This window comes from Balaenoptera ricei, chromosome 10 (assembly GCF_028023285.1).
Source record: "Balaenoptera ricei isolate mBalRic1 chromosome 10, mBalRic1.hap2, whole genome shotgun sequence".
Classification (NCBI taxonomy): Eukaryota; Metazoa; Chordata; class Mammalia; order Artiodactyla; family Balaenopteridae; genus Balaenoptera; species Balaenoptera ricei.
Window position 1 is genome coordinate 18,605,521 of NC_082648.1, and position 18,882 is coordinate 18,624,402.

At 38.6% G+C, this 18,882-nt stretch overlaps 1 protein-coding gene and 1 pseudogene across 15 annotated transcripts in view; both read right to left on the minus strand.

The window, feature by feature from the left end:
- Nucleotides 1-16,230, minus strand: part of C2CD5 (C2 calcium dependent domain containing 5) — an 82,551-nt gene extending 66,321 nt beyond the window's left edge. For 13 of the 15 annotated variants that reach the window (XM_059935440.1, XM_059935438.1, XM_059935436.1 and 10 more), the window contains exons 1-5: nucleotides 16,038-16,230; nucleotides 15,794-15,912; nucleotides 5,416-5,502; nucleotides 3,534-3,705; nucleotides 2,162-2,257 (exon numbers count right to left, since the gene is read on the minus strand). In XM_059935440.1, coding sequence (XP_059791423.1) covers nucleotides 2,162-2,257; nucleotides 3,534-3,705; nucleotides 5,416-5,502; nucleotides 15,794-15,883 — 445 coding nt within the window. In that variant the 5' untranslated portion in view covers nucleotides 15,884-15,912; nucleotides 16,038-16,230. The remainder of the gene's footprint in view (nucleotides 1-2,161; nucleotides 2,258-3,533; nucleotides 3,706-5,415; nucleotides 5,503-15,793; nucleotides 15,913-16,037) is intronic. The other 2 variants (XM_059935442.1, XM_059935441.1) reach the window with 1 other exon arrangement.
- LOC132372781 (leucine-rich repeat-containing protein 34-like) lies at nucleotides 967-2,077 on the minus strand (annotated as a pseudogene).
- Nucleotides 16,231-18,882: the final 2,652 nt, after the last annotated feature.

The following is an 18,882-nucleotide window of genomic DNA, read 5'->3' on the forward strand; positions in this document are numbered from 1 at the left end:
AGAACATCTTTTACTGTGATAACCTCAATGCAATCATAATAATACTTTCAATCAAACAGTCTTCTAAGTTCCACTTTATTCTTAGAAATAATCATTTTCCTTCATGAGGCCTCTCGTCTTTCTCAAGCAAGCATAGTAGATATAAACTGTATTTTTATAATTTAGAAAACAGCTACAGACCATCTTAAATAGCGTTCAATACAAAGTGTAAAAAAGTCAAAATTAAAGTGAGCTAGCTGATATTACATAAAAAATCAGAAAGCAGATAATGAATACCAAAACACTCTAATTATTGGAAACCCTTTGAAAAAGTTCTGCACACCACATACTGCAGCCTTAAAAACCAAACCATTACCTTTCTGACATAATCTGAGAAGTCATACAGGCCTGTAGTTTCTAATAATCCATGGTTATAAGGCCAGTTGGTTCAGTAGTCACTGTACTACTTAACAGACTCATTCAATACATAGAACAACAAACGTCACTGGATTTATTAAAAAGGGGAGAATGTGAGATCATCTATACCAAACTATATTCATGCCTTGAAACTAACTCAACTACCTAGGAGTTTTCAACCCTATTAGTCCAGGCTGGCTATGAATTGCCCAGATCTGTTGAATTGTGACCCATATTTCATGGCATCCGCAGGGTGCTTATGTCACTGTGGACAGTACCACAGTGCCGCCTCTAGTGCTCCACTCCTATCTTTCAGCATCCTATACCAGCATAAAATGCCACTGGCTTTTTCTTTTTTTGACAGTTATTCAAAGCTTAATTATAGTCAGATCTTCTACACATTTGACAAAAGTAATTTGTTCTGACTTTTGAAAGAAATGTAATAGGCTATAAAATATTAACCTTTATAAAGTAAGACAAATACATGAAAATTATTTTAACCTTTTGTTGACCTACTGGTACAAGAGTAAAACCTACATTAGATGAGTAGCTTGCAATCTTCTCTATAAATTACTGTCCAGTAATTATGTTTTTTAAATAATTCTGCTTTTTAAAGCCATTTGAGACTTCTGTAAGATATACACGTCCATCCACCACAAATGGCTCCACGTCTGTATTGCCTGGTTTTGAAGAGCCCATTTGAATGAAGTCTGAATACGCCACACGTGTAGCCTCATCAAATTTGTTTCCCAAATGTAGACATTAATGGGATTTGTTTTCATTGGCTGAGAAAGTGTGACAAGTCCTCTCCCTCTATGTTGTCGCTAACCTCTGACAACCGGCTGACATCAAAGTAGCAGAGGCTACTGTTCAGATACAGTGTATCACCTGTTTCACATCACAATGTTTTATATTATGCAGACACATACCTAGTTTAACAATGCAGTGATTTTCTTTCAACATGTGGCCTAAATGAATTGTGGACTCTTTCTGTATAGGTCCGTTTGGGTTTATTCCCTTCATTGTTGGGTTTTGAGTTAGGACTGTAGCAAATGCACAGTTCACCTACAAATGTACACTTTGCATTCCCATATCTAATTTCTCTAAGGATGAATTATTTGTTGCATTGCAGGAAAAAAAATTCCACCTTTATTTTCAATCTTGTTTCTAGTCATTCTTAAGTACTTCAGAGCTGTAATCTTACGTAGTGCTTTAACAATCAATTCTCCACCTCAGACCCAGTATCACTAAACATAAGGTTTATGTAAATACTGTCTCATTAATATATGGATTCTTCTTTAAAAATTCTGAAAAAGATCCCAAAATCTTCACCTGTTCCTCTTTCTACTGGAGTTAAGTGACTGTAACCAGCAATGATTAATGGGATTCCTTCTCATCACGCTCTTGCGGGCAGAGGCTGGCACAGAGACTCGAGAAGGGGGCATGTGGGGAACAGCCAGAGGCAGCCTCCCTGTGGGCCACAGTGTCACTGTCATGATGACCGCATGCACACACATGCCCCACTGGATTTTTCTAAAAAAATCTTTCTATGAACTTGTGAAAAATTAGATATCATTTACTTTAAAATCAGATGAACAGTTCCCAGAGCTACAGTAATTACTTCTGAAAAATTCGCAATTTTCTCTTTGGCATTAAGACCAAGGTATAATAGGTTTTCCATTAGACTTCTGAAACATTAATTTGATTTCCCATTTAACAATTATTAAATTTCCTGTCAAATGAGTAATAAAATATTTTTACTTACTGCAAAAGAATTTGACTCCACATGATGACTGCCTAAATCGATTTAAATCATTGAAGAGGTCTACTTTGACAACTACATTGATTTCCCCACGGATACCTATAATTCCAAAAGGAAAAACAAGTTTCTACCTTAAGAAAATAAAGTATAATTAAATAATCAGGCAAATAACTAATGATTTAAAAATAACATATCATAACAGCAATGCTAACTTTGTTTCCTAATTATTTTCATTCTATAGATGCTCTAATTTATTTAAGTAAATCCTGTTTTCCAATTTATTTTACCATTTTAAACATCAATAAATAATAGAGAATATGAATAATGTCACAATACACATAAATCTCATCAAACATCTTATCTTCTTATACTAAACTACTATCAATGGAATTGCCAGGTCAAAAATGTAAAATAGACAGAAAAATGCAAGACTGTAGGCAGAAGCATCTGCCAGTTCCTTATGCCCATAATGGTCCATCTGCCATTTTAAAGAGATGACATATTTTTAGGCTAGTGGTTCTCAGACTTTTTGATTGCAGGACCCCTCTACAATCTCAAAAATTATTGATCTCAAAGAGTCTTTCTCTATGTGGGTCAAAACCTTCAATATTTACCATATTATAAATTTAAATTGAGAATTTAGACAAATATTTACTTATTACTTCATTTAAAGTAGTAGTAAATCGATTTATGTCAAAATAAACATTTTTTATAAAAATAACTAATTTGAAAAACAAAAATATTTTAGTGATAAGAGTGGCATTACATTACATTTTTGCCAATCTCTATAGTGTGTAGCTTAATGAAATAGTTAGATTCTAATTTCTGCTCTACATTCAATGTGTGGTAACATCATACATCATAAAACCTCTGAAAACTCCATTGCACAACTTGTAAGAAAGTGAGACTAAAAATGGCAAATGACATATAAGTATTGTCCTGAAAACAGTTCTCATCTCACTTCACAGAGCCTGTGAAAGTATCTCATGGACCCACAGATGTCCCCAGACCATACTTTGAGAACTTTGCTTTAGGCAACGAAAAGCCTTTGAAGAATTTTCTTTCCTTTCAAGAATTTCTAAGCAGAAAAGTTTCAAGATTATTCATTTTAAAATGTGTTTTAGAAACACAGTAGCAATATTAGATGATTTTCAAATGATGCATCTGCTTACTATATTGTACAGATTTCGCAGGCATTATTTCAAATTATGGTCAGAAAAGTTACAATCCTACCAACAATACACACCACCACATGTCTACTAAAAGAGAAGACATCTTTGGAAGATACGTATTTTAAAAATACCAGGCACAGCACAAAAGTCTTTAAGGATAAATTAAAAGACTGTGACTTATTTTCTTAAAATGAACTGCTTACCATGAATGGTATCATAAATTGGAAACCATCCTGAGATGACCGTTGCAGCCTCACTGTAGAGTAAAGGATCAATGTCAATGTACACTTTACCAATGGCATCATTTGCACTATATGTATCATGGTCAAGAACTGTGATCTGGAGAGGTTCATCTTGTAAATCTTCATCATCCACCTAAAAAAGTATATCTTAAAAATTAAATCTTATAATTTAAAAATCTTCACTACCATAAATCTATACATATACCAAATGTAAAAGATTACTTATTTCCAGGAAAAAAAATCTTACAGATTTATCTCTAAGCAAAGGTAGAGAGATTAGTCATTAGGGAAATGCAAATCAAAACCGATTAGATAACACCTCACATCTACATTCTTTGTATTAAACTGGTCATCAAGTCTGGTGAAGTCAACCTCCGAAACCTAAATACCTTCTTCAGGTGGTTTAAATATGAGACAGTTCAAAGTAAAAGAATGCAGATGGTCCTTAGCCATAGGAAGTCAAACTCACCTCATTCATAATAAAAATGCACATTAAAATTATACTGTGAATACCACTTCAGACCTACTAGGATGGGTTACATTTTTTTAAAAAATAAAATAAAATAACAAGTATTGACAAGGATATGGAAAAACCAAAACTCTCATAGATGCTGGTAGGAATGTAAGATGGTGCAACCACTGTGGAAAAAAGTTTGGCAGTTCCTTAAAAAGCTAAACACAGAAATTACCATGTGACTCAGCCATTCCACTTCTAGGTATAGACCCAAAAGAACTGAAAACAGGGAGTCAAACAGATACTGGTACACCAATGTTCACTGCAGCATTATTCACCACAGCCAAAAGGCAGAAACAAACCCAAGTGTGCATCAACAGATAGATAAACAAAATATGGTATATTCATACCATGGAATATTATTCGGCCATAAAAAGGAATGAAATTCTGATACATGCTACACAACATGGATGAACCTTGAAAACATTATGCTAAGTGAAAGACGCCATACACCAGAGGACAAATACTTATGATTCTACTTATATTAAATGCTTATATAGGCAAATTCAGAGTCAGAAAGTAGATTAGAGGTTACGAGAGGCTGGAGAGAGGAGGGCATGGGGAGTCGTTGCTGAATGAATATTTTCTCTTTGGAGTGATGAAAAAATTTTGGAAATAGTGGTGATGGTTGCACAACATTGTATGCATGTGAATGCAATTAATGCTACTGTATTGTACACTTAAAAATGGCTGGGCTTCCCTGGTGGTGCAGTGGTTGAGAATCTGCCTGCCAATGCAGGGGACACGGGTTCGAGCCCGGGTCTGGGAGGATCCCACGTGCCGCGGAGCAGCTGGGCCCGTGAGCCACAATTACTGAGCCTGCGCGTCTGGAGCCTGTGCTCCGCAACAGGAGAGGCCGCGACGGTGAGAGGCCCGCGCACCGCGATGAAGAGTGGTCCCTGCTTGCCACAACTAGAGAAAGCCCTCGCACAGAAATGAAGACCCAACACAGCCATAAAAATAAAATAAAAATAAATAAATTAAAAAAAAAAAAAGGCTAAAATGGCAATATTTATGATATGTATTTTTATCACAATTCAAAAAAATGTTTAATCTGTACATTATTCTTAAGTGATTTTTGGTATATGCTAAAATCCAGAGAAAATTACTATATAATAATATAATACCTTTTTAATCTGGGTTCTCCTATTCATATACGATATTTTCTGAACTGTAGCATAATTTTTTGAAAACTCAATATTCTTAAGAAATATTTTTATGGTGTAGGAAAACTACTATACCTGAAATAAAACGTAGTCCAATCATTCCTGGGAAAAAAGGGTCACCTCAAAAATACACATGCAAAAATGCTGACATTTAAAAACTTACCTCAAATTTAAACCATTCTGAGTTCCACTGAGGGTTGAGGGACTTGAGATACACATCTGTTTTAAAGGTGGTATTACCAAATTTTACCTAAAAACAAGTAAGAACAGTTCAAATAAAAATATTAAAAAAGTGAATAAAATTAAAATTTAACATCAGCTAAACAATAGGAGGATTAACCATGCAGGGGAAAAAAGACAACTGTCCCCTGAGACAAAACGAAAGAAAGTATGGATGGGTCCAAGCAAGTTTATAAACTACACCTGGAACAAGAGATCACCCACTGTTCTGCTTGACTAGCTCTACAGGGAAATTAAAATCAGACCATTATGTCAGCGTGGAGAAAGTAATCACATGGCCTTCACTAAACAGGAGCTCAGACAAAAGGGGAAAGTCTTAAGGGTGGAGGACCAGCAAAATATAATCAGAAGGTAGAAAGGACAGCTGACTCTTACCATCTCATCAAGGGAATCCAGAACTACAGCCCATTATTATAAGAACTTAGTAACATATCCTCATATTTTCTCACTTCCTCAGTATTTGTTACTTTTTAATCCTTACCTGTGCATACACAGTGATCAGCAATAAACTATGGTCATTAAGGGTTTTATGTTTCTATCTTCAGGGACAATAAAAGGGGTTGGAATGGGGAGACTACCTTTTCATAGCCAGTCTTGGCAGACACTAAATCAAAATGCAAACGTAAATAAGAAAAAAGGAAGAAGGCAGAAAGGAGGCTAAATCCCTGGGACTTGCTTCTAAGAAAGAACGGAGATTGTGAAACCTCAGGCTGGACTTGAGAAGCGGTCAGGAAGCTTAAGAGCAAAACAGTTAAGAAACTACTTCCTAGATTGTCTCACCTTTCCTAAATTTGATCTCTCTAAGCTCTTCCCTAATTCTATCAGTTATCACCATGAAGTATCTTTTCTAACCTCAAAATTCACTACAGGTTTATCCCGATACCCAGTAAAGAGTTTTGCATGTTGTAGACACTTAGGAAATGCTGGTTCAATCAGATAATCTATGAAATCTCCTTTCCTTCTTGACCTACAACCCTACTATTGGTATTATAATACTTGTAGATATTAATGTTTAATCAGTCCAGAAAATGTTCTAAAAGCAAAATACCCAAACCTATAGTTATTATCTTCTGTACATTTTTCTAGTTATTTTATCATGCAATTTGAATTATCAAGGAATGATACCAACCATTTGGTACTTAGGCAGTTTGGTCAGAGGGTTGAAAAGGTTTAAGAAATTACGTAAAAATAATGAGTTCCTGCATGGTAAGGAATACGATAAAGTCAAAGATAAATAAGAAACTGAGAAAAAGGATTTGCCAAATATGTCACAAACAGCTAATTTCTTCAATTTCTAACAAGTTCCTACAAAGCAATACGAAAAAGATCAACAAACCAACCAAACAAAGGAAATTCAAAGAAATGGAAATATAGATGTCTTTTAAGTATATCAAGAGCTGAAAACCTCATTCATACTAAGAGAAATCAAACTAAACCGACATTTTTACTACTCAGCTTGGCAAAGATCAAAAAGTTTGAAAACACAGTGTGAATGAGGCACTCTCATACTCTGTTGCTGTGAATGCAAATTAGAACAATCTTCACAAAGTGCAGTCTGACAACACTTATCAAAATTTTAAATGCCTACACCCTTTATATTCATACATAGGTGCGCAATGACATATATAAGCAGCATTATAGTAGCAGAAGATTGGAAATAACCTAGAAGTCCATCAGTCAGGAACTGGCTAAATTAAGTATGGGAAAGCCACACAATGCAGTGCTATACAGAAGATCGAAGCAGTTCTCCGTGCACTAGTATGGAACAATGTCCAAGATACATCCCTCTACTGCAGAGCAGTGTGTACGGCATTCTTTGTGGAGGGAAAAAAATGACAAAATGTTATAAGGCATATGATATATGCCTATATATGCACAGATTATTTCTGGAAGGATATACAACAAATGTTAACAGCGGCCACTAAACGAAACAAGACAGATCGGTTAAAGGAAAGGCGATGAGAGGCTGACTCATTCTGTACCTTTTGAATTTTGAGCCATTGCACATATATTACCTATTTTTTAAATGGATTATTTAAAATTCAAAAACATCAAAAATTAAAATAAAATTCAAATGGAAAAAACTGTTTTGATTCAGTTATAAAATTCTGGATTCACTGTCGGGAATTTATCCTGAAGTACATTCACATACGGTCCCTTCCCAAAAGATATACAAAAACCTAGTGACGACAAGAAAATGACTAAATAAATCACATGCTCCCTACTAAAGAATGGAGTTGATTACATGTACTGTCAGGGGACGATGTCAATAGCATAAAAACTGAAAAAACCAAGTAGTAGAATATAAAAAGTATGATTACATTTGTTTTCAAAAATATGATATGTAAAAGTTTTTTGTTTTTTTTAAAGCAGGGGAGAAGGAGTAGATGAATACATGCCAAAGAAGTGACAGCAATTATCTCTGAAGAAGGGACTGATAAGGGTGTAGACAACACAGTATAGTGTTGTAAGTAAGAAGTAAGGGGCTTTCAAGTTTTACTTGAGTATTTGAATCTTTTCTAACAGGAGCTATTCATGTACAGTCATCCCTCAGTACCCACGGGTATTGGTTCCAGGACTCCTCCCACCCACCCCCCCACCCCACAGATACCCAAATCTGTGGATGCTCAAGTCCCTCATATAAAATGGCACAGTACCTGCACATAACCTATGCACAACCCCCCATACACTTTAAATCATCTCTTTAGTACCTAACACAATGTAAATGCTATGTAAACAGTTGTAAATTCCATGTGAATACTACGTAAATAGCGGCCACACACAACAAATTCCAGTTTTGCTTTTTGGAACTTTCTGGAATTTTTTTCCAAATATTTCCTACCTGCAGTTGGTTGAATCCGAGGAAGTGGAACCCAGGGATACGAAGGGCCAACTGTATTACTTGCATAATTTTTTTTTTTTTTTTACTTTTAAATCACAAATGTTAAAGAAATGAAACAAGGAAAAAGAAACCTGGGAAGAAATCTGCTCATTTACTTATCTAGTTTTCATTACATTTCAATATTCAAAATATCAAAGAAATACTTATCGTTTAATTTACCTAAATACTGCTTTATTTGAAGTAAAATGTCGTTATTCATAAAAGCATTCAAAACCATTCAAAAGCCAAATGTACTTAAGGATTTTGGCTCAATTGCCAAAAACAGCGTATCATTTCTTAAGCTATGATTTCAGAGCCCTCTTCAGTTTTGCCCCATTATAATGTAGTGCTATACTGTGATTTTTTTTTTTTTTTTTTTGGTCAACTGTCCGTTCTAGATATAATAAAAATCTGATAGTCCCCACACTATACTAAACAAACAAGCAAAAGACAAGATTTTAGAAGAAGAAAAAGGCTAGAGTGCATGTTCTGCCAACATTGTGGTGATTCCCCTTCTACTAAAGAAGAATCAGAGTTCATTTGGCCTTATTTAATTGGAAGGAGATTTTATTATTCAGCAATTAAATGAATGCCTTACAATTTAAAGAACATCAGGGATTTTGACAAGATTCCCTAGTAAGGTAAACACATTCTCTTTCCCCACTCATTAGCTAAATTACCTTGAGAAAGTTATTTAACCTGTTATTTAAAGCTGCTTCCTCCTCTGAAAAGGGGAGTTGCTGTAAGCATTAAACAGGATAATGTATGTAGAGACTTAGCAAAATGTCTGGTAGAAAATGCTCATTAAATATTAATTTCTTTTCCTATCCCTGTTCCCTCAAAGGCTCCTGGATAAACAAAATGATAATGTAGTTTAGCGGAACAGTTTATAACATGCACATTAATATTGGGATATATTTTGATTAATACTCCCCTTGTACAGAATCCCATCCTGTTCATCCTGGAGATTCCCACAATAATCATCCTTAAGTACTACTTGGTCTTCACTGGCTTCCTAAACTCCTCACATCATATATAGTAGAAATTCCCTCAACCCCAACGCAATCAGGACCAATATCTGATTACTCAAACAAATAATCTGGTTAGATCAGATAATCATTAAAAATGATACAAACAGTAAACATTTTCAAATAAAACATATAAATAAATATTCATTCCTCTATCTTTTATCGTAAGACTGAAGCCTCTTCTTTGAGTAAGGGTCCACTGTTGACAGTTCTGTGTCATCTCTTTTGCATAAACCACACTCATAACATATCATCTGTGTTTGCCAGTCTGGGTTTCTTTAAAATGTGGTAAAACTTAAAATCACTGGTAAAATAACTATGGATAGAGAATCCTAGATTCTTTACAATCTTCATCTAATTCAAGAGCAATTTTTAGCAACTGTATCCATAATGCTTTACACAGCATTATCAACTTCATTATCCCACTTATTTCACTGATTTGTATAAGATTTAAATAAATAACAATAACAAATAGTGTTGGCATAAATAGGTTAGGGAATAAACGCAACTGCCTCTTAGTAAAGCATATCAGCCAACTGATGGGAGAAGCAGGCACACTGGAGTATAATCTAACCGTATGGGGTATTCAAGAATGTGTTTACGGCAGAAATGCAGAGCACTGGGCACTGTAACGAGGCAGTTAGCAGAAACTGGTTAAGAGAGCATCTGCTGTACAGACTTCTCCCCATCGTTTTCAGACCACTTAGTAATCAGCATCCTCTCTACCCAGCCAAATTTTATTTCCCACTTCTATTTAACAAGAACCCTCCCTTCAATTACATGTGCTATATTCCCTCCTTTTGCTTTTATCGTTTATCCTCTTCATCCAAAAAATGCCCCCTTTTCCTCTCTGCCTATGGAAATGGCACCACCTTTCAAGCCCAGCACAAAGATTTCTCATCACCAGCTCGGGCTTCATTATGTCCCTTTCCTATGAGCTTATATGGTACTTAGAGTCCATATCACAAAATTTATCCCTTTATTATATAGTAATCCTTCATTATCCCCTTTTTCCTGCATTAATCTTTCCCTTTCTGCTGGGTTATTCCTATTAGCACACAAGTATGTTCTAATATCTTCCAACTTATTTTTTTTTAAGTACTAAAAGCTGCATACTCCCCCCAAATACCACACTATTTCTCCTCTCCCTTCACAGCCATATTTCCTGAAACAATTGCCTATTCATGCCTCTCCTACTTCCTTACTCCCGTGTACTTTAACCCTCTAAATCACTACAGTATGGGCTTCCGCCCTTGTCACTCCTCAAGCCAGGACCCTTAACATCCTTATGTTGTCCAATCCAGTGATTTCTCTGTCCCCTTACTTGACCTCTCAGTGCCATTTGACAGTTGAGGATTTCCTCTTTCTAGAAACTTCCTCTCTTGCCTTCTGAGACATTACTTTCTAGATTTTTCTCCCACCCACTGGCTAACAATCTCAGTTTCCTTCCCCTAGTCCTCCACCTCTAATAAATTCTTAATGTCATGTTCATTCAAGGATCCATCCCTCTTCTCGCTCCCTCTTCTCTCCCTTAAGTCAATGGTTTGCAAAAGGGACAGAACCAACTTCTAAAGAAACTTTGCAAATTTAGGAACAAATAATTTCTAAATTTCAAAAATTTCATTTTTGGGACAAATAATAGTATTTAGTAAGGAAGGCCAGAGATGCTGTCCTGCAATTCAAGAGACAGTCTCCAACAATGAAGACTTGTCTCATGTCATGACTTTCAAATATCCACACCAGATAGCCACATGGGCAAAAAACCTACCTAGACCCTAACTCAGGTTTATAGATAGAATATTATGATGGGTTTTAATACACTTTAACTGTCAAGAAATGCAACCACTGTGAAAATTAATGGACAACTCTCTTTCCCATGAGTTGACTATAGTGTATTTTGGGAAATCAGATAACCAATGGCAGTGAAGGCCCATCTGAGATGCCAAAACTACACAACTGTCTCACTCTGTGAGAGGAGCAGTCATGTTCACGTGATTTTACATGGAGGTGAGGTACTTCCTATCCTGAATTCTGCTTTATTTTCTCCACATGGGAAGCTTCTCACAATCTAGCATACTTTATCTCTTACTTAACTATTTTTTTGATTAACTCCTTCCTCCCACTAGAACCTAAGTTCCGTGACTACAGAAACTTTCATTTTGCTCACTGCTCTATCCCCAGCATGCTGTACAACAGCCAGTATAGTATCTGATATATACAGAGGCTCAGTAAATATCATGGGCGCAACCTGATTACTTCATGTCTTCTGTGGTCATTAACAAGCACTTCCATATTGAAACACATTAAAAAACACTTATTTCTCTATCATACAGTTAGATATTATTACAGTTAGAGCATTATATTGATTTTTTTTAAACTGTGGGCATAGATAGGTTATATTAGCTATAGATATCATGCCAAGATAGTAGAGGGAAGATTTCAAAATACCTACTATATAAAGGCAGGACCGGGTCTCACAGAGTTGAGAAGCACTGGCCTGTGTGAGCTTATTTTTAACTCATACCTCTCTTCGAAACACCATACTCACAAATCCAACTTTCTCCTTGACAACTCCAATTAAAGGAACCAAAGACATCTCAAATTTAACATGCCCAAATGGAAGCTGATTCTCAACCCACTCAATCTCCCTCAACCCTATGGAGACTGAGAAAATTGCCCCAGTGACTCCAGAAAGCTAGGAATCACCTTTCAGTCTCCCTTTCCCTGATCCCTACTCCAGTCTACCAACAAATCCTCTACTGTCTATCTTCACAGCATATCTGGAATCCATCCACTTCTACTAGCAAAACCATCACCTTGACCCTCACTGCCTCTTTTTTGAACTATAATGGAATCTCCTAACTAGTTGCCTGCTTCAGCTCTTTCCCCTCTGCAGTCCATTCTCCAAACAGCAACAAGAGTGCTCATCTCAACAAATGCTTCTTCCCTCTGAACTGAGAATAAAATCCAACCTTCAGTCATGGCCTCTAGGATCCTGCACAACTGGCTCCCTGATTAACTCTCCAACGTTACCTTACAGCACTCTCCCCTTCACTTACTACATGCCAGCACACACATCTTCCTTCACTTCCTAAAACAAAGCAAACCCTCAGGATCTTCCCTCTGCTGAGACTCTCCTATCCTCCAGTCTCTTTTGCCCGGCCCCTCCCCTACACAGACAGACAGACAGACAGACAGACACACACACACACACAAAAACACACTCTGAGCAGCTAGCTCCTTCTCGTCCACAGGTCTCTGCCTAACTGGCACTTCCTCGGAGGCCTCCCCTGATAATTCAACCTAAAGTTCCTGAGATTCTCTTTCTATCGTTTTCTTTCATGGCACTCATCACAACTTGTAATTATAAATGTACTCTTGGGACTTCCCTGGTGGCGCAGTGGTTAAGAATCCGCCTGCCAATGCAGGGGAAACGGGTTCGATCCCTGGTCCAGGAAGATCCCAGGTGCTGCGGAGCAACTAAGCCCGTGCACCACAACTGCTGAGCCCTGCACTCTATAGAGCCCACGAGCCACAACTACTGATAGTGAAGCCCGCGCTCCCTAGAGCCCATGCTCCGCAACAAGAGAAGCCACTGCAATGAGAAGCCCGTGCACCATGATGAAGAGTAGCCCCCGCTCGCCACAACTAGAGAAAGCCCGCGCACAGCAACGAAGACCCAACACAGCCAATAAATAAAAAATAAAAATATAAATAAATAAATGTACTCTTTCTTTACTTTTTAATGTCTGGCTCTCCCACCAAAATATAAACTCCGTAAAAACAGGAACCAAGTCTATTTTGTTCACCATCACATATGCATCAGCTAGATCGGTGACTAGCATGGGGCTTGGCAAAGAGCAGACACTCAGTAACTATTTGTTGAAAGAAGGAATTAATGAGTCACCCTTGAATCCAACCCCTCCCTCACCAGCAAAAGCCATTTGTTACCAAGGCCTGAGAATTTTACCTAAGAAATGTCCCTCAAATCTTTCCCCTTTAATCCATTCCCACTGCCATTCTAAACGTGCACATATTGTCTGGGTAATTTTACCACCTTCTTAACTGATCTCCTTGCCTCATCTCTCATCTATCCAGTCCATCGATAACATCACCATTCAAGTCATTCTACAAAGAAACAACCTAATCCAAACATGATCTTACTTCATTTCTGCTTGAAGAACTTCCCCCGTTTACCCTCTATTTACAAAAAACACAGAAAAGGGCGCTGGCGCCAACCTACCTTCCCAGCCTTATCCCTCACAGCCTCCACTACGCACACATCCGCTTTGACTCCAGACACATCCCAAACTAAGATGGTTTCCTAACACACCGTGTATCCCACTCTGTGCCTCTGATGTTCCCTCTGCTTGGTAAAATCCTGGGTACCCTAACAAGGCCCAGTTCAAATGTCACTTTTTTTAGGAAGCCTCCCTAAACCTTCAGAGACAGAATTAAGCTTCCACAGTCTGCAGAAACACTCATCATCTTGCCTGGAGAGGCAGTATTTGCACTGTAGATTAACAGACCACTAGGCTTTGGAGATTTACAAGGTTAAGGCACCTTGGGCAAATTATTTACTGTTCCTAGGCTTTTTTTTTAAGTTATAAAATATTTTTAATTGTGAAAACAGTCAATAGAGGTTGACAACGCAAATGTTATCTCAAAACATTTTCCCGTGGTTCCTGAATTTGCTAGGTTCCTATGTACCAGCAAGTCCCCATAGCAGTTCTCAGGTTTCATGGTTCCTTTCAGATATGTTTTGATTGATTACATGTATATACTGCTTGGAAACAAAAGTCCATGTGATATTAAAACAAACAAACAGGGGCTTCCCTGGTGGCGCAGTGGTTGAGAGTCTGCCTGCCAATGCAGGGGACACGGGTTCGAGCCCTGGTCTGGGAAGATCCCACATGCCGCGGAGCAACTGGGCCCGTGCGCCACAACTACTGAGCCTGCGCGTCTGGAGCCTGTGCTCCGCAACAAGAGAGGCCGCGATAGTGAGAGGCCCGCGCACCGCGATGAAGAGTGGCCCCCGCTTGCCACAACTGGAGAAAGCCCTCGCACAGAAACGAAGACCCAACACAGCCAAAAATAAATTAATTAATTAATTAATTTTAAATAAAACAAAAAAAGTCTTCTGTGTACCCACTGTACCTCTTGGGTACCTTGATGACAAAATTTTAAAAAAAACAAACAAAAAACTTGTGTCTTTCAGGTACTTCAATTACAATATGGGAAAATAATACAATAGCAGGACTGTTATAAGGACTAAGAATTGAAAAAAAACTTAGCACAGACCTGGCAATAATGAGACTCACTACGTATTAGCTATTATTTATTAACCTAAATTGTGTGGGTCAGTCTCTGAGATACCAGAAAGCAAAGACTAGGCTTTGGCAATCTGTGTATCCCCATGACCTATCATCTGGCCCAAGAACACACCCAGTAACTGTTTCTCACATAAAAATGAAGTTGAGCTTGAGAACTGCAATGGCAATGTCTGATTAGGTCAGAGAATCTTTAGGGAACATCAACAGTATTTTATATTGATATGGAATCAGGCTGTATATTATCATGTATCTATCAACTCTAAGCATTAATAGCCCAAACGACTATCGTTCTAATGCTCTGGCTCACCGTGACAATTTTTATTACAATCTTACTTGGCTTCTTTCTCTGGATTATTATTATTATTATTTCCGGGGCCTGTGCTAATTAGCATGAGTTTTAAACTAATCATTAGATTTAAAAAGCAATTTTGCAATTTAAATCCATGGCACTTAATTGGCTTCCTACCACAAGGCACTAAATTACCCTGAAACAGCTCCTCGACCTACCAGTCTATACGAGAGAAGAAAAGTGTTGCACTTGGGTCTTAGAACTTACACTGATGATTCAGAAAATAATATGTTAAAGAGGAGATCGCCTTGCAGCTCCCCCAGTGCCCATAACGGACCGTATCTACATTCTTAAACATCATCTCCATCACTGTAGCATTAAAAGCTAGCTACCCTCCCCCCCACCAAAGAAGGGTGTGTGTGTGTGTCTGTGTGTGTGTGTGTGTGTGTTTCAGTGGCCGCGTGGTCACACCTCGGGATGCCCTGACTGGCAGGTGGCCTGTTAGGAGTCCTGACATCAGGGTCACCCTGCAGGCAGCGCAGTAAAAGCCTCCCCGCGCGGCAGAGCGCGCCGCGGACGCCTGCGAGCAGTTGCCCCCGTCACATGGGCTACAGTCTCGGCAGGCAGCCCTCCAACGAGGGCTGGACAAGCACGGCACCCAGCAGGGCGGTCGACAGGGGAATGGGCTGAGAGGCTGCGGGCGGGGTGGCTAAGATCCTTCACAGGGCTCGGCGCTCCCTGTGTTTGGAGGGGCAGGACCTTGCACCAACCTCCACGAAGGCATCAGTCAGGTCACTAGCTCGGTCCATCACCGGCAAATGGCGCCCGGCCACGATTTTCACCTTCAGCTTCCCAGGCATCGTCTCGGCTTCGGCCTCTCCTTGGGCTCCTGCAGAAATAAACAAGCGAGTCTGCGCCGAGCGCCCAGCGGGGGCGGGGGAGGGACGGGGCCGCGCGGGGTAACTGACAGCGGAGGGCGCGCGGGGGCGCGCCGCGCCGCCGGCCGCCACTTACTCTCGGAAGAAAAAGGGAGCCGTCCTGCGCGGAAACTGAGGCCTCATTCCGGAGAGGCAGCCGGAGGAGCGGCCCCGGTGGAGGCTTCTGACCCGGCTCCACAGCGCTGGCAAGAGAAGAAGCCAGTCAACATCCCATTGAGCCGCAGCCGCCCCTACGAGTGTTTCTCCTCCCCCCAAAATGGCGGCTCCCAGGGCGGGGAGGAGGCATCGATCGCTCGGCGCTCGGCCCACTTCTCAGGGGAGGCACTAAATTCGCCGAGAGCAGATGAAGGAGGCGGGACGGACTTCGAGGAAGCTGGTAGGCAGGGAAACGGGTCGAGCCCCGCATCATCCACCGAGCCTGGGGCTGTAGGTCGGCGCCCTGCTGCTTCCCGGGAAGAAAACCGGCCCACCCTCTAGGAACGAAACGCAGCTGCGGCTCGGTAACTTCTGCAATGCATTTCCAAAAGGCTGGGACAGAAGGAGCAGCAGCGGAGACTGCTAGAGGAGCGATTTCAGTCTGCCTTTAACGACCCACTAGTAGTTCGTGAAATCAGCTTAACTGGTTTCCACCTGGAAAGGGAACAGTTTTTCTTATATCTGAAACAGAGTGAAAAATTTAAGGAACCTCTCGGATAGTCGCGTAATTATTCTGCAGTTAACACTCTGTTCAGTCATGTACACGTGTACTAGGTGACAGATGTTAAGGTAGATCTTGGGGGAAAAAAAAAACCAAAAAATTTCGAAATCCAAAGCCACTGCTTGAAAGAAATTGCCCTGCACTCTTAGATCATCTCAATGTGGTTATTAAACATCTGCAAACCTAAAGATAAGACCTACAATGCTGGCAGTAGTTCAGGACCTCCTACCATAGGAAATTGTGTTCGACTAATTGGACCAGATAAGCTTGATTAAACATCTTGAAGAATCGACCCAATTGTATATATACATAAACATGCTAAAATGAGGCCTAATTTATAAGCTCAGATCATCAGAAAAAAATTAGGGAAGTTGAAACACACACACGCAGGACATAACACAAATCACTCCATACCATGCATCAAAAGTAGCAATAACAATACAGGCCATATCAAATATTAAAATCAGCATTAACCATTCCAGTAAAAAGATTATACCACTGGATTCATCAGGAGTGGAAAATTCCCAAATGAAGATATCAGGATGATATTTTTAACTTTAAAAATACTCAAAAATAAAGGCATCCAAATTGGAAGGAAAGAAGTAAAACTGTTGCTATTTACAGATGACATGATACTGTATAAAGAAAGACTCCATGGAAAAATAGTTAGAACTAATAAATGAATTCACTATAGTTGCATTATACAAAATCAATGTATAGAAACCTGTTGCTTTCTTTAATAACCAACTATCAGAAGGAGAAATTAAGAAAACAATCCCATTTATAATTGTATCAAAAAGAATAAAATACCTAGGAATAAATTAATACAAGGTGAAAGACTTGTATACTGAAAACTATAAGACATTGGTGAAAGAAATAAGACACAAAATATTGAAAAATATTCCATGCTCATGGATTGGAAGAATTAATATTGTTGAAATGTCCATATTACCCAAAGCTTTCTACAGATTCAATGCAATCCCTATCGAAAATTACAATGCCATTTTTCGAGGACTAGAACAAACAATACTAAAATTTGTATGAAACCACAGAAGACCACAAATGGCCAAAGCAATCCTGAGAAAGAAGAACAAAACTGGAGGTATCACAGTCCATGATTTCAAACTATACTGCAAAGCTATAGTATCAAAACAGTATGATATTGTCAGAAAAATAGGCACACAGATAAGTGGAACAGAATAGGGAGCCCAGAAATAGACCCACAAATATATGGTCAATTAAATAACAACAAGGGAGCCAAGAATATACAGTGGGAAACTGGATAGCTACATGCCAAAGAATGAAACTAGACTACTATCTTATACCATAGGCAAAAATTAACTCAAAATGGATTAAAGACTTGAATGTAAGACCTGAAACCATAAAACTCCTAGAAGAAAACATAGGCAGTAAGATCCTTGACATTGGTCTTGGCATTGAAATTTTGGACTGACTCCAAAAGCAAAGGTAACCAAAGCAAAAATAAGTGGGACTACATCAAACTTAAAAGCTTCTGCATAGCAAAGGAAACCATCAACAAAATTAAAAGACAACTTACTGAATGGGAATACAAATCATATATCTGATAAGGAGTTAATACCCAAAATGTATAAAGAATTAAAACAACTCAATAGCAAAAAATCAAACAATCTGATTTTAAAATGGGCTGAGGATCTAAATAGACATTTTTCTAGAGAAGACATACAGATGGCCAACAGGCACATGAAAAGATGTTCAGCATCACTAATTATCATGGAAATGCAAATCAAACCTGCAATGAGATATCAACTCACACCCATTAGGATGACTACTATCAAAAAGAAAGTTTAACAAATGTTGGAAAGGATGTGGAGAAAAGAGAACACTTGTACATTGTTGGTGGGCGTGTAAATTGGTGCAGCCACTATGGAAAACATTATGGAGGTTCCTGAAAAAATTAAAAATAGAACTACTATATGGTCCAGCTCTTCCACTTGTTGGTATTTGCTGAACACAAAATCACTAATTTGAAAAGATGTATGCATTTGAATTGCAACATTATTTACAAAATAGCCAAGATATGGAAGCAACCTAAGTGTCCCTTGATAGATGAATGGATAAAGAAGATGTGGTGTATGTATATACAGTGGAATACTACTTAGCCATAAAGAAAAACAAGGAAATCTTGCCATTTGTGACAACATGGATGGAACTTGAGGGTATCATGATAAGTGAAATAAGTCAG